Genomic DNA, 18,364 nt, shown 5'->3' on the forward strand with positions numbered 1-18,364 from the left:
GAACCACATAGACACTACATCTGATACAACCACATATACACACCACCTGAAACAACTACACATACACTACATCTGATACAACCGCATAGACACTACATCTGACACAACCACATAGACACTACATCTGATACAACCAGATAGATACTACATCTGACACAACCACATATACACACCACCTGAAACAACCACACGTACACTACATCTGATACAACCACATAGACAATACATCTGACACAACCACATAAACACACAACCTGAGACAACCACACATACACTACATCTCACACAACCACATAGACAATACATCTGACACAACCACATAGACAATACATCTGACACAACCACATAGACACTACATCTGATACAACCACATATACACACCACCTGATACAACTACATATAAACACCACCTGATGCAACCACACATACACTACATCTGACACAACCACACATACACTACATCTGACACAACCACATACACACTACATCTGACACAACTACATACACTACATCTGATACAACCACATACACACTACATCTGACACAACCACATAGACACTACATCTGATACAACCAAATATATACACCACCTGATACAATCACACATACACTACATCTGACACAACTACATTGGCACTACATCTGACACAACCACATATAGACTACATCTCAGAGAACCACACGTACACTACACTTAACAGAAAGAAATAGACACATCATCTGATACAACGACACAGACTCTACACCTGACACTGCCACATAGGCACTACACCTGACGCACCCACACATAAACTTTACCCAACACAACCACATAGACACAGTATCTTATACAACCACACAGGCATTACACATGATACAACCATACAGACACTACGTCTGACACAACCACATAGACACAGTATCTGATACAACCACACAGACATTACACATGATACAACCATACAGACACTACGTCTGACACAACACATAGGCACTACACCCGAGAAAACCACAAAGAAACTACACCTGACACAACCACACAGACACTACACCTGATACAACCACATGGACACTATGCCATGACCGCTTACACACTATATCTTACCTTTGCATTCTGATATGCTAGTGGAGCCCTCTTGATAGAGTGTGGAGCCATCATCTGGACACCTTTCGCAGTAAGACGCGTTCACCCAGTAATAATTTTTAAGGCATTTAGTGCATTCGGGTCGCCCTGTTACAGATTGGAACCCAGGACGGCACTTACCTGAAACAATAAATCACAATTATAAACATGTTAGTATCTAAGGAAGTATCACGGCAAGCGTTTTCAATGTTGTGTGATATATTAAAGACATGCCATAATCAAAGCACTTACTGACACATCTTGCTCTGCTGGACCGCGGGGTCAATGAGTACATGTTGTCTCCACAGTTCTTACAAGAGGGTTGTCCGGACTGGTCCTGATACTGACCGTCAGGGCATTCAACACAACCTTCACTGGGAGAGGACGAGTATCCGTGGGGGCATGGTACTGAAACATGTATACAAATAGTTTGTTTTGAAATAAGGCATTGTAGACATTCATCCTGGCCTGGTCATGTGCAGGTAGGTCAGTCTTTTATCATAGTAGGGAGAACATTTAGTAGAGAGGCGATGTGAAATCGCTCCATGACAGTTAACATCACGGTAGTAAACCAGCACACTTACAACACTTCTTGTTTCCCCCGACGTCCCTCAGCTGGTATCCCACACTGCACGATTGTCCGGACTGAGTGAGATTAACGCCTGTGGAACTGTCCTGCACAGTGAAGTTACATCCTCCGGCTACCAGTCCAAACAACACCTTCTTCTGCAGGTTGATGTTGCCCGCGCAAAGTTCCAGGGCTGCGTTCCGGCCATCGTTATTCTCCAGTTGAAGTGTCAGTTCCACCTTGTGCTGAAAAGGAGGCATGGTTTGATAGCATCAGTGTACTTGACACATACTTTGTACACCGTCAAAGCATGAGTGTACTGAACATGTACTTCACATTGTACTACGTTATAGCATCAGTATAGTGAACATGTACCTTCAAATTATACACCGAGAAAGCATCAATGAACTGAAGATATACTTCACATTCTACAGTGTGATAGCATGAGTGTACTGAACATGTACTTCACATTGTACAGTGTGATAGCATCAGTATACTGAACATGTACTTCACATTGTACAGTGTGATAGCATCAGTATACTGAACATGTACTTCACATTGTACAGTGTGATAGCATCAGTATACTGAACATGTACTTCACATTGTACAGTGTGATAGCATCAGTATACTGAACATGTACTTCACATTCTACAGTGTGATAGCATGAGTGTACTGAACATGTACTTCACATTGTACAGTGTGATAGCATCAGTATACTGAACATGTACTTCACATTGTACAGTGTGACAGCATCAGTATACTGAACATGTACTTCACATTGTACATCGTGATAGCATCAGTGTCCTGAGTATGTAGGGTATCTTCACATTATACACAGTGTCATATCAATGTGCTAATCATCTATCTCTACATTATACACCGTGATAGCTGAAGGTGTATCTTAAAATTGTACACTGTGATAGCATCAGTGTACTGAACATGTGCCTCACATTGTACACTGTGATAGCATCAGTGTACTGAAGATGTACTTCACATTGTACAGTGTGATAGCATCAGTGTACTGAACAGGTATCGTTACATTATGCACCGTGATAGCAGCAATTTACTAAACATGTACTGCACATTGTACATCGTGATAGCATCAGTGTATTGAACATAAATCTTCACATTACACACTGTGATAGCATCAGTGTTCTAAACATGTATCTCTGTATTGTACACTGTGATAGCATCAGTGTACTTCCCATGAATCGTCACATTCTACACATCAGTATTCTCCACATCAGTATACTGAACATGTACTTCACATTGTAGACTGTGATGGCATCAGTATACTGAAAATGTACTTCACATTATACACCGTGATAGCATCAGTATACTGAAAATGTATGTTCACATTGTACACCATGATAGCATAGGTGTACTGAAAATGTATGTTCACATTATACACCGTGATAGCATCAGTATACTGAAAATGTATGTTCACATTATACACCGTGATAGCATCAGTGTACTCAACATGTACTTCACATTGTACACTGTCATAGCATAATTAAAGTGAACACATATTTCTACACCGTGATAGCATCAGTGTACTGAAAATGTATGTTCACATTGTACACCATGATAGCATAGGTGTACTGAAAATGTATGTTCACATTATACACCGTGATAGCATCAGTATACTGAAAATGTATGTTCACATTATACACCGTGATAGCATCAGTGTACTGAACATGTACTTCACATTGTACACTGTCATAGCATAATTAAAGTGAACACATACTTCTACACCGTGATAGCATCAGTGTACTGAAAATGTATGTTCACATTGTACACCAAGATAGCATCAGTGTACTGAAAATGTACTTCACATTATACACCGTGATAGCATCAGTATACTGAAAATGTATGTTCACATTATACACCGTGATAGCATCAGTATACTGAAAATGTATGTTCACATTATACACCGTGATAGCATCAGTATACTGAAAATGTATGTTCACATTATACACCGTGATAGCATCAGTATACTGAAAATGTATGTTCACATTATACACCGTGATAGCATCAGTGTACTCAACATGTGCTTCACATTGTACACTGTCATAGCATAATTAAAGTGAACACATACTTCTACACCGTGATAGCATCAGTGTACTGAAAATGTATGTTCACATTATACACCGTGATAGCATAGGTGTACTGAAAATGTACTTCACATTGTACACCGTGATAGCATCAGTGTACTGAACATGTACTTCACATTGTACACCGTTATAGCATCAGTGTCCTGAACAGGTACTTCACATTGTACACCGTTATAGCATCAGCGTACTGAACACGTACTTTACATTGTACACCGTTATAGCATCAGTGTACTGAACATGTACTTCACATTGTACACCGTTATAGCATCAGTGTCCTGAACATGTACTTAACATTGTACACCGTGATAGCATCAGTGTCCTGAACATGTACTTCACATTGTACACCGTTATAGCATCAGCGTACTGAACACGTACTTTACATTGTACACTGTGATAGCATCAGTGTATTGAATAATTATATACTTTACATTGTACACCGTGATAGCATCAGTGTACTGAAAATGTACTTCACATTGTACACTGTGATAGCATCAGTGTATTGAATATATACTGTACATTGTAAAATGTGATAGCATCAGTGTACTGAACATGTACTTTACATTGTACATCGAGATAGCATCAGTGTACTGAACATGTACTTTACATTGTATCATGTAACTTCACATTGTACACTGTGATAGCATCAGTGTGCAGAACATGTATCTTCACATTGTACACCGTGATAGCATCAGTGTACTGAACATGTACTTCACATTGTACACCGTCATAGCATCAGTGTACTGAAAATGTATGTTCACATTGTACACCGTGATAGCATCAGTGTACTGAAAATGTACTTCACATTGTACACCGTTATAGCATCAGTGAACTGAACATGTACTTTACGTTGTATCATGTAACTTCACATAGTACACTGTGATAGCATCAGTGTATTGAATATATACTTTAAATTGTAAAATGTGATAGCATCAGTGTACTGAACATGTACTTTACATTGTATATCGAGATAGCATCAGTGTACTGAACATGTACTTTACATTGTACATCGAGATAGCATCAGTGTACTGAACATGTACTTTACATTGTACACCGTTATAGCATCAGTGAACTGAACATGTACTTTACATTGTATCATGTAACTTCACATTGTACACTGTGATAGCATCAGTGTATTGAATATATACTTTACATTGTAAAATGTGATAGCATCAGTGTACTGAACATGTACTTTACATTGTATATCGAGATAGCATCAGTGTAATGAACATGTACTTTACATTGTATCATGTAACTTCACATTGTACACTGTGATAGCATCATTGTATTGAACATATACTTTACATTATACATCGCGATAGCATCAGTGTACTGAACATGTACTTTACATTGTACATCGAGATAGCATCAGTGTACTGAACATGTACTTAACATTGTACACCGTTATAGCATCAGTGTAATGAACATGTACTTTACATTGTATCATGTAACTTCACATTGTACACTGTGATAGCATCATTGTATTGAACATATACTTTACATTATACATCGCGATAGCATCAGCGTACTGAACATGTACTTTACATTGTATCATGTAACTTCACATTGTACACTGTGGTAGCATCAGTGTACTTAACATGTACTTCCCATAGTAACATGTAACTTCACATTATACACTGTGCACTGAACAGTGTACTGAACATGTATAGGACACTGTGATAGCATCAGTGTACTGAACATATACTTTACATTGTACATCGCGATAGTATCAGTGTACTGAACATTTACTTAACATCGTATTATGTAACTTCACATTGTACACCGTCATTGCATCAGTGCACTGAACATGTATCTTTATATTGTACACTGTGATAGTTACTAAATGATAATATAATACTTGCACACAGAAAAAAACCCTGTAGACATGTTCACATACATCAAAGAGACTGACAGCACCAACAAAGATGGCCTCGGCGACAGTGAAGCGGTAAAACGCGCCTAGCTGTCCCTGAATCTGACACTGCCTGTTGATGTCGGCTGATGCAGGGGATATCACATCGTTATAAAACTGTCTTAGGTTGTCACGGCATGCGCTGTTGGCGGGCAGCTGGTCCTTGGAATTCAGATCTAGGCTGACTTTGTATGTGTACTCAGTAGATGTGGAAGCTGAAAAAGTAATGCGTACATAATGTGTTGTTGTTGTTTTAATTATTTATATTATGTATAGATTAAAATTTACAAAATGCAGCGAAGAGGGTTTGGGTGATCCTGGCACAGTCAAGCTAGTTAGGCTCATCATCAGCTTAGGACCCTTGCCCCCTCTACACGCAGCCCAGATAGCGAATGGGACATCTCCCAGGAATCGCTGCCTAGTCAAACCCATCCAGAACTTTGAATCTTTATTTGAATCTTTATTTACAGAAAAGCACAAATAAAATTGACATGTATCCAACTGAAACCTTTATCATCACGATTACACTGGCCTCGTTAAGGGTTTGACAGGAGTATCAATGATGGCAGTTCCACCTACGTAAACAGTCCTCTAGGGGGAGGGATGGTGACCAGACATTTTCCCCCGAACAGTTGTATGTCCGACTTGTGGAGCCGTCAGCAAACGCATATCCACTGTTGCAGGTGACGACGGAGGAGAGGATGCTGCTGTCGCTGTTGTTGGAGCGAGTAATGTCGGCGTTCTGTGGAGTGTTCGTGAGTTCATTGAAACATTTTCCAGCTGAAAGAGGAAGCCTAGTCAGGACATTTCATCGGATATCGTTTCTCTTTATTGGTTGCATGTTATGGGTAAGCAGTTTTAGTGGCAGGAGAAACGTGTCAATATGTTGGTCTCACTTGGCAGTGGCTGCAAGTGACTGAACACTAAGTAATGTGCTGCCATGGATCCCGGCTTTCCAAAATGGTTTGGACTGGTAGAATGTAACTTGTCAACCTATACAACGCTTTTGTCGACGCGCGGGGCCATAAAACTAGTAATGCAAATAAAAGAGCCAATCAGTTTGGCAAAAAGTCGCAATAATCGGCGGACTTGCAGTTGAGACTTTGTGAAATGAAGTAGAAAAGTACGATTCTTTTCCGTTGTTGTGAAGTGAATCTTGCTATTTTACTGCAGTACAGCACAGTCATGCGTGTATGCAAACGAGACGGCATCCTGTATCCATATCTGACAAATTTATTCAATACATCACGTTGAAATTTTCTCAGAATAAAAGGGAAAGGAGCGTTTGAAATTATGGGAATTGCTCCCAAAAAATCAGCAAAACCCTTTTTAACGGATGGCATTTTTGGATATATCGCTTGGTCGCTCTATCGTCTTCTCACTCTACCGCTATCTCGTTCTTTTGCTCTATCGCCTCCTCGTATTATGGGAAATATGGCTTTCTTCTTATATCCTCTTCTCGCTCTATTGATTTCTCGCTTTATAAAGTTGTCGCTCTATTGACATTCTCGCTTTATCTCTTTATTGCTTCTCGCCTCGTTCTATCACTTTCTCGGTCTCTCCCTATCTCTATCGCTTTCTCACTTTATTGCTTCTCGCCTCGATCTATCGCTTTCTCTGTCTCTCCCTATCTCTATCGCTTTCTCACTTTATTGCTTCTCGCCTCGATCTATCGTTTTCTCGGTCTCTCCCTATCTCTATCGCTTTCTCACTTTATTGCTTCTCGCCTCGATCTATCGTTTTCTCAGTCTCTCCCTATCTCTATCGCTTTCTCACTTTATTGCTTCTCGCCTCGATCTATCGTTTTCTCAGTCCCTCCCTATCTTTATAGCTTTCTCACTTTATTGCTTCTCGCCTCGATCTATCGTTTTCTCAGTCTCTCCCTATCTCTATAGCTTTCTCACTTTATTGCTTCTCGCCTCGATCTATCGTTTTCTCAGTCTCTCCCTATCTCTATCGCTTTCTCACTTTATTGCTTCTCGGCTCGTTCTATCGTTTTCTCAGTCTCTCCCTATCTCTATAGCTTTCTCACTTTATTGCTTCTCACCTCGATCTATCGCTTTCTCAGTCTCTCCCCATCTCTATAGCTTTCTCGCTCTATTGCTCCTCGCCTCGATCTATCGTTTTCTCAGTCTCTCCCTATCTCTATCGCTTTCTCACTTTATTGCTTCTCGCCTCGATCTATCGTTTTCTCAGTCGCTCCCTATCTCTATCGCTTTCTCACTTTATTGCTTCTCGCCTCGATCTATCGTTTTCTCAGTCTCTCCCTATCTCTATCGCTTTCTCGCTCTATTGCTCCTTGCCTCGATCTATCATTTTTTCGCTCTATTGCTCCTTGCCTTGATCTATCGTTTTCTCGCTTTATTGTTCCTTTGCTCGATCTATCGTTTTCTCGGCCTATTCTCTCAATCGCTTTCTCGCCCTATCGCTCTCTCGTCTTGTGCTTTTGTTTTCTCGTCTCGTGTTATCGCTTTATCGTCTTGTGTTATCACTCTATCGCGTTCTCGCGGCTGAAACTCAAGGCGATAAAGTGTTGTCACTCTAGGCTACAATTCTAAAGTCATATTTCACCGTAAATTGTCAGTTATAGCAACAACGATCATATTTGTTAAAGATAAGTGTATCAACGTCCCTCACAGAGCTGTGGGCTGACATCAAATACATCAGTTTCAGTGAATGACACAACACACCATTCTTCACTCAATAATTTCAGGTTGTATTCCCAGGTTAAACAACAATTCATTCTCCGTGAAGAGGCGTGGTAGGTGCTAAGCGTAATTCATAGATGCATTGGAATAAAAAAATTAATACGGTTTGCAACTTTAAAATGCATTCATCTGAGTACATTATAAGTTTAGGTTCATCTATGAAAGAACATGATGGGAGTTTACCTTTGATTAGAACTTGGAAGGCACATGTTTCTTCAAATCCCTGGTCGGTTCGTAGCGTCACTCTGTAATCATGGAATGTCCCCACATTGGACAAACTGGCGGTGATTGCAGGGACGGGGATCAGTGTTCCGCCAGAGTGGTTGATGCTGCCGGTGATGTTGTAAGTAGTAGATGTCGTTGATGTCACTTTGTATGTCACATTAGGACAGTCCAGAGTGGTGGAACCTCTTTCTGATAAGTCATAAGACATTTTAATTAATCTTTCAACTTTCATAACTAGTTTATGAAAAAATAACTTACATCTACCTTCGTCTTACATATTAGTGTAAGAAAGAACACATTTAGTGATTAGGAACATACAATGTCATTTAGAAAGCTATCAAATGTAAAAAATGTTCCGGGAGTGTGTCTGATGTAGTCGGTGAACTTGTGAGTGGTAGATGTCGTTGATATAACACTGATTTCTAGGTCTGGACAATTTAGGCTGACTCCCTAAACTCTTTCTTAAAAGGGAAAAAATACAAACTGACAATGTTGTTATACGTGCTAATGGAATAAATAACACACATTTAATGTTGCTATACATGCTAGTGTATGAGGTAACACACATTTAAGGTTGCTATACATGCTGGTGTATGAGGTAACACATGTGTAATGTTGCCATACATAGAAATGTATGAGATAACACATTTTTAATGTTACTATACATACCGATGTATGAAATAACACACGTTTAATCTTGCCATACATACCGATGTATCAGATAACACACGTTTAATGTTGCTATACATACTGATGTAACAGATAACACACGTTTAATGTTGCTATACATACCGATGTATGAGATAATACATGTTTAGTGTTGCTATACATACTGATATATGAGATAACACACGTTTAATGTTGCTATACATACTGATGTATGAGATTACAAACGTTTAATGTTGCTATACATACTGATATATGAGATAACACACGTGTAATGTTGCTATACATTCTAATGTATAAAGTAACACATGTTTAATGTTGCCATACTTAGAAATGTATGAGATAACACATTTTTAATGTTACTATACATACCGATGTATGAAATAACACACGTTTAATGTTGCTATACATACTGATGTGTGAGATAACACACGTTTAATGTTGCTATACATACTGATGTGTGAGATAACACACGTTTAATGTTGCTATACATACTGATGTATGAGATAACACACGTTTAACGTTGCTATACATACTGATGTGTGAGATAACACATGTTCAATGTTGTTGCTATACATACTGATATATGAGATAACACACGTGTAATGTTGCTCTACATACTAATATATGGGTTAACACACGTTTAATGTTGCTATACATACTGATATATGAGATAACACAAGTGTAATGTTGCTCTACATACTAATGTATGGGATGACACATGTTTAACGTTGCCATACATACCGATATGTGAGATAATACACGTTTAATGTTGCTATACATACTGATGTATGAAATAATACACGTTTAACGTTGCTATACATACTGATGTATGAGATAACACACGTTTAATGTTGCTATACATACTGATATATGAGATAACACACGTGTAATGTTGCTATACATACTGATATATGAGATAACACACGTTTAACGTTGCTATACATACTGATGTATGGGATAACACACGTTTAATGTTGCTATACATACTGATATATGAGATAATACACGTTTAATGTTGCTATACATACTGATGTATGAGATAACACACGTTTAATGTTGCTATACATACTAATGTATGAGATAACACACGTTTAACGTTGCTATACATACTGATGTGTGAGATAACACACGTTTAATGTTGCTATACATACTGATATATGAGATAACACACGTGTAATGTTGCTATACACACTGATATATGAGATAACACACGTTAAACGTTGCTATACATACTGATGTATGGGATAACACACGTTTAATGTTGCTATACATACTGATATATGAGATAACACACGTTTAACGTTGCTATACATACTGATGTATGAGATAACACACGTGTAATGTTGCTATACATACAGATATATGAGATAATACACGTTTAATCTTGCTATACATACTGATGTATGAGATAACACACGTTTAATGTTGCAATACATAACAATGTATGAGATAACACACGTTTAACGTTGCTATACATACTGATGTGTGAGATAACACATGTTTAATGTTGCCACACATACTGATATATGAGATAACACACGTTTAATATTGCTATACACACTGATATATGAGATAACACACGTTTAACGTTGCTATACATACTGATGTGTGAGATAACACACGTTTAACGTTGCTATACATACTGATGTGTGAGATAACACACGTTTAACATTGCTATACATACTGATGTGTGAGATAACACACGTTTAACGTTGCTATACATACTGATGTGTGGGATAACACACGTTTAACGTTGCTATACATACTGATGTGTGAGATAACACACGTTTAATGTTGCTATACATACTGATGTGTGAGATAACACACGTTTAATGTTGCTATACATACTGGTGTATGAGATAACACACGTTTAACGTTGCTATACATACTGATGTGTGAGATAACACATGTTTAATGTTGCTATACATACTGATGTATGAGATAACACACGTTTAACGTTGCTATACATACTGATGTGTGAGATAACACACGTTTAATGTTGCTATACATACTGATGTATGAGATAACACACGTTTAATGTTGCTATACATACTGATGTATGAGATAACACACGTTTAACGTTGCTATACATACTGATGTGTGAGATAACACACGTTTAACGTTGCTATACATACTGATGTGTGAGATAACACACGTGTAATGTTGCTATACATACTGATGTATGAGATAACACACGTTTAACGTTGCTATACATACTGATGTGTGAGATAACACACGTTTAATGTTGCTATACATACTGATGTATGAGATAACATACGTTTAATGTTGCTATACATACTGATGTGTGAGATAACACATGTTTAATGTTGCTATACATACTGATATATGAGATAACACACGTTTAATATTGCTATATATACTGGTGTATGAGATAACATACGTTTAATGTTGCTATACATACTGATGTATGAGATAACACACGTTTAACGTTGGTATACATACTGATGTGTGAGATAACACATGTTTAATGTTGCTATACATAATGATGTATGAGATAACACACGTGTAATGTTGCTCTGCATACTAATGTATTGGATAACACACGTTTAATGTTGCTATACATACTGATATATGAGATAACACACGTGTAATGTTGCTATACACACTGATATATGAGATAACACACGTTTAACGTTGCTATACATACTGATGTATGGGATAACACACGTTTAATGTTGCTATACATACTGATATATGAGATAATACACGTTTAATGCTGCTATACATACTGATGTATGAGATAACACACGTGTAATGTTGCAATACATACTGATGTATGAGATAACATACCTTTAACGTTGCTATACATACTGATGTGTGAGATAACACATGTTTAATGTTGCCACACATACTGATATATGAGATAACACACGTTTAATATTGCTATACATACTGATGTATGAGATAACACGTTTAACGTTGCTATACATACTGATGTGTGAGATAACACACGTTTAACGTTGCTATACATACTGATGTGTGAGATAACACACGTTTAACGTTGCTATACATACTGATGTGTGAGATAACACACGTTTAACGTTGCTATACATACTGATGTGTGGGATAACACACGTTTAATGTTGCTTTACATACTGATGTATGAGAAAACACACGTTTAACGTTGCTATACATATTGATGTATGAGAAAACACACGTTTAACGTTGCTATACATACTGATGTGTGAGATAACACATGTTTAATGTTGCTATACATACTGATATATGGGATAACACACGTTTAACGTTGCTATACATACTGATGTGTGAGATAACACACGTTTAATGTTGCTCTACATACTGATATATGAGATAATACACGTTTAATGTTGCTCTACATACTGATATATGAGATAACACGTGTAATGTTGCAATGCATACTGATATATGAGATAACACACATGTAATGTTGCAATACATACTAATATATGAGATAACACACGTGTAATGTTGCTATATATATTAACTAATGAGTGAGTGAGTATCGTTTTACGAAGCTTTTAGCAATATTCCATCAATATCAAAGCGGGAGATGTGTATCTCCAATGCTTGAGACAATGCTAACCGTTACTGTAGTTATGCATCACTAAAGTTTGAGACAATGCTAACCGTTACTGTAGATGCGCATCACTAAAGTTTGAGACAATGCTAACCGTTACTGTAGATGTGTATCACTTAAGTTTGAGACAATGCTAACCGTTACTGTAGTTATGCATCACTAATGTTTGAGACAATGCTAACCGTTACTGTATATATGCATCACTAATGGTTGAGACAATGCTAACCGTTACTGTAGTTATGCATCACTAAAGTTTGAGACAATGCTAACCGTTACTGTAGCTGTGTATCCCTTAAGTTTGAGACAATGCTAACCGTTACTGTAGCTGTGCATCACTAAAGTTTGAGACAATGCTAACCGTTACTGTAGATGTGCAACTCTTTAATGCTTGAGACAATGCTAACAGTTTCTGTATATGTGTATCTCTAATGCTTGAGACAATGCTAACGGTTACTGTATATGTGTATCTCTAATGCTTGAGACAATGCTAACGGTTTCTGTATATGTGTATCTCCAATGCTTGAGACAATGCTAACGGTTTCTGTATATGTGTATCTCCAATGCTTGAGACAATGCTAACGGTTTCTGTATATGTGTATCTCTAATGCTTGAGACAATGCTAACGGTTTCTGTATATGTGTATCTCCAATGCTTGTGACAATGCGAACGGTTTCTGTATATGTGTATCTCTAATGCTTGAGACAATGCTAACGGTTACTGTATATGTGTATCTCCAATGCTTGAGACAATGCTAACGGTTTCTGTATATGTGTATCTCCAATGCTTGAGACAATGCTAACGGTTACTGTATATGTGTATCTCCAATGCTTGAGACAATGCTAACAGTTTCTGTATATGTGTATCTCTAATGCTTGAGACAATGCTAACGGTTACTGTATATGTGTATCTCTAATGCTTGAGACAATGCTAACGGTTTCTGTATATGTGTATCTCCAATGCTTGAGACAATGCTAACGGTTTCTGTATATGTGTATCTCTAATGCTTGAGACAATGCTAACGGTTTCTGTATATGTGTATCTCCAATGCTTGAGACAATGCTAACGGTTTCTGTATATGTGTATCTCTAATGCTTGAGACAATGCTAACGGTTACTGTATATGTGTATCTCTAATGTTTGAGACAATGCTAACGGTTACTGTATATGTGTATCTCCAATGCTTGAGACAATGCTAACGATTTCTGTATATGTGTATCTCCACTGCTTGAGACAATGCTAACGGTTACTGTATATGTGTATCTCTAATGCTTGAGACAATGCTAACGGTTACTGTATATGTGTATCTCTAATGCTTGAGACAATGCTAACGGTTTATGTATATGTGTATCTCCAATGCTTGAGACAATGCTAACCGTTACTGTAGTTATGCATCACTAAAGTTTGAGACAATGCTAACCGTTACTGTAGATGCGCATCACTAAAGTTTGAGACAATGCTAACCGTTACTGTAGATGTGTATCACTAAAGTTTGAGACAATGCTAACCGTTACTGTAGTTATGCATCACTAATGTTTGAGACAATGCTAACCGTTACTGTATATATGCATCACTAATGGTTGAGACAATGCTAACCGTTACTGTAGTTATGCATCACTAAAGTTTGAGACAATGCTAACCGTTACTGTAGCTGTGTATCCCTTAAGTTTGAGACAATGCTAACCGTTACTGTAGCTGTGCATCACTAAAGTTTGAGACAATGCTAACCGTTACTGTAGATGTGCAACTCTTTAATGCTTGAGACAATGCTAACAGTTTCTGTATATGTGTATCTCTAATGCTTGAGACAATGCTAACGGTTTCTGTATATGTGTATCTCTAATGCTTGAGACAATGCTAACGGTTTCTGTATATGTGTATCTCCAATGCTTGAGACAATGCTAACGGTTTCTGTATATGTGTATCTCCAATGCTTGAGACAATGCTAACGGTTTCTGTATATGTGTATCTCTAATGCTTGAGACAATGCTAACGGTTTCTGTATATGTGTATCTCGAATGCTTGTGACAATGCGAACGGTTTCTGTATATGTGTATCTCTAATGCTTGAGACAATGCTAACGGTTACTGTATATGTGTATCTCCAATGCTTGAGACAATGCTAACGGTTTCTGTATATGTGTATCTCCAATGCTTGAGACAATGCTAACGGTTACTGTATATGTGTATCTCTAATGCTTGAGACAATGCTAACGGTTTCTGTATATGTGTATCTCCAATGCTTGAGACAATGCTAACGGTTTCTGTATATGTGTATCTCTAATGCTTGAGACAATGCTAACGGTTTCTGTATATGTGTATCTCGAATGCTTGAGACAATGCTAACGGTTTCTGTATATGTGTATCTCTAATGCTTGAGACAATGCTAACGGTTACTGTATATGTGTATCTCTAATGTTTGAGACAATGCTAACGGTTACTGTATATGTGTATCTCCAATGCTTGAGACAATGCTAACGATTTCTGTATATGTGTATCTCTAATGCTTGAGACAATGCTAACGGTTACTGTATATGTGTATCTCTAATGCTTGAGACAATGCTAACGGTTTATGTATATGTGTATCTCCAATGATGAGACAATGCTAACGGATTCTGTATATGTGTATCTCTAATGCTTGAGACAATGCTAACGGTTTCTGTATATGTGTATCTCCAATGCTTGAGACAATGCTAACGGTTACTGTATATGTGTATCTCTAATGCTTGATACAATGCTAACGGTTTCTGTATATGTGTATCTCCAATGCTTGAGACAATGCTAACGGTTTCTGGATATGTGTATCTCGAATGCTTGTGACAATGCTAACGGTTTCTGTATATGTGTATCTCGAATGCTTGAGACAATGCTAACGGTTACTGTATATGTGTATCTCCAATGCTTGAGACAATGCTAACCGTTACTGTATATGTGTATCTCCAATGCTTGAGACAATGCTAACGGTTACTGTATATGTGTATCTCCAATGCTTGAGACAATGCTAACCGTGACTGTATATGTGTATCTCCAATGCTTGAGACAATGCTAACGATTTCTGTATATGTGTATCTCTTATGCTTGAGACAATGCTAACGGTTACTGTATATGTGTATCTCCAATGCTTGAGACAATGCTAACCGTTACTGTATATGTGTATCTCCAATGCTTGAGACAATGCTAACGGTTACTGTATATGTGTATCTCTAATGCTTGAGACAATGCTAATGGTAACTGTATATGTGTACCTCCAATGCTTGAGACCGGTATTATTAAATGCGAGCACATAAGAAGATATAAGTACAGATATTCTACCTCTGACACTGATCTTGAACTGGCACTGGGAACTCCTGCCAGCACCATCGGTAGCTTGATATGTGACATCCGTGTTCTTCCACACTGGGTCTGCAGGATTGAACCCGGTGGGGTTGGTGAAACCTTTCATGCTCAGAAAGCCTGAGTTGTCTTGAACTGAGGGGATTGTGATGCTTGGTGCCTGCATCTTGTATATGGTAATGTTCCTGTCACCGTCACAGTTGGTAAACACCGGGGGACTTGTATCTGCATAACAAAATATAGCAATTCAATATACACTAGGAATTGAAGTGTGTATCTGTATAACAATAAACAGCAATTCAATATGCAATAGGACATCACGTGTGTATGTATAGCAATATGCCGTTATTCAATATACACAAGGACCTGAAGTGTGTGTCTGTATAACAATATGCAGTAATTCAATATACGTCAGGAAATAGCTGATATGGCTGAAAGCATATTGCCGATGAAAGGTTGAATCTTAACTCACTCACACTCTGTATGGAAATATACAGTAATGAAAAATACCTTATTGATCGAAGTGTGTAAATGTAATTAAGACGAAGTTACTTTCATTTTTTCTAAGTCCAAGATTTTTAAACCTTCATGGATTTTTGTGAAGAGAACAACATGTGAGCGTCGGATCTTGAAAACATACTCAGAGGATGCTCAATACTGTCAAAGGTGGTGAAACACAACACATATTTCGAAAATCACTGTTGAATATATGCAGGAACTTGGCACCCTTTGTGGATGTATTGTTATTCCAAGGATGTCACTGAACGTGTGGCGAATAGATGTTATCATTAAACAAATGACAAAATACGTGTACATGAAGGTGGTTATAAAGAGGTGCCGAATGGGTGCTGAAGTAAATTTAGGGATTGCTGAAGAATACGTTGTTGAGTGTCTTGAATTGTTTTAACGTATGTGCAAGTTCCTGATACAAATGTCTTAATTGTGAGAAAAAAAGCTTTGGAATTTGTCGTACTAAGGAACTTCCACTTAGTGACTTCACACACAGGAACACTCCACCACGTGAGTACCTTCACATACAGAACACTTCCACCCAGTGATTACCTTCACATACAGGAACACTTCCACCCGGTGATTACCTTCACATACAGGAACACTTCCACCCAGTGATTACCTTCACAAACAGGAACAACTCCATCCAGTGATTACCTTCACATACGGGAACACTTCCGACCCGTGAATACCTTCACATAAGGGGACACTTCCACCCAGTGATTACCTTCACATACAGGAACACTTCCAACCAGTGATTACCTTCACATGCAGGAACACTTCCACCCAGTGATTACCTTCACAAACAGGATCACTTTTAACCAGTGATTACCTTCACATACGGGAACACTTCCACCCAGTGATTACCTTCACATACAGGATCACTTCCATCCAGTGATTACCTTCACATACAGGAACACTTCCATCCAGTGATTACCTTCACATACAGGAACACTTCCATCCAATGATTACCTTCACATACAGGAACACTCCCACCCAGTGATTACCTTCACATACAGGAACACTTCCTCCCAGTGATTACCATCACATACGGGAACACCTCCACCCAGTGATTACCTTCCCATGCAGGAACACTTCCATCCAGTGATTACCTTCACATACAGGAACACTTCCACCAAGTGATAACCTTCACACACAGGAACACTTCCACCCAGTGTTTACCTTCACATACAGGAACACTTCCATCCAGTGATTACCTTCACATACAGGAACACTTCCATCCAATGATTACCTTCACATACAGGAACACTCCCACCCAGTGATTACCTTCACATACACTTCCACCCAGTGGTTACCTTCACATACAGGAACCCTTCCACCCAGTGATTACCTTCACATACAGGAACACTTCCACCCAGTGATTACCTTCACATACAGGGACACTTCCACACAGTGATTACCTTCACATACAGGAACACTTCCACCCAGTGATTACCTTCACAAACAGGAACACTTCCAGTCCAGGATGCCGAGCTGGTGGGGGCTGAGTAGACACATGTGCGGTTGTCAGCAGGAACAGGTGTGAATCCAGGTCTTGTGCATCTGTAAGCCAGAACCTTCCCCTGCTCGTAGCTGTCAAACATCTGCTCCGATCCCCCGGGGGTGCCTGGATCCGGGCACTTTGCAGCTG

The 18,364-nt window shown here is 38.5% G+C and overlaps 1 protein-coding gene across 3 annotated transcripts in view; it reads right to left on the reverse strand.

Moving 5' to 3' along the window:
- LOC124121080 overlaps positions 1–18,364 on the reverse strand; it is a 124,035-nt gene that overhangs the window by 56,176 nt on the left and 49,495 nt on the right. For 2 of the 3 annotated variants that reach the window (XM_046484032.2, XM_046484034.2), the window contains 8 exons: positions 18,170–18,361; positions 16,183–16,428; positions 8,585–8,815; positions 6,273–6,473; positions 5,679–5,908; positions 1,687–1,915; positions 1,355–1,510; positions 1,085–1,243 (listed from right to left, as the gene is read on the reverse strand). In XM_046484032.2, the coding sequence (XP_046339988.2) occupies positions 1,085–1,243; positions 1,355–1,510; positions 1,687–1,915; positions 5,679–5,908; positions 6,273–6,473; positions 8,585–8,815; positions 16,183–16,428; positions 18,170–18,361 (1,644 nt within the window). Of the gene's footprint in view, positions 1–1,084; positions 1,244–1,350; positions 1,511–1,686; positions 1,916–5,678; positions 5,909–6,272; positions 6,474–8,584; positions 8,816–16,182; positions 16,429–18,169; positions 18,362–18,364 lie in introns of all 3 variants that reach the window. The other variant, XM_046484033.2, reaches the window with a different exon arrangement.

This window comes from Haliotis rufescens, unplaced genomic scaffold (assembly GCF_023055435.1).
Source record: "Haliotis rufescens isolate VD_foot unplaced genomic scaffold, xgHalRufe1.0.p SCAF_11, whole genome shotgun sequence".
Classification (NCBI taxonomy): domain Eukaryota; kingdom Metazoa; phylum Mollusca; class Gastropoda; order Lepetellida; family Haliotidae; genus Haliotis; species Haliotis rufescens.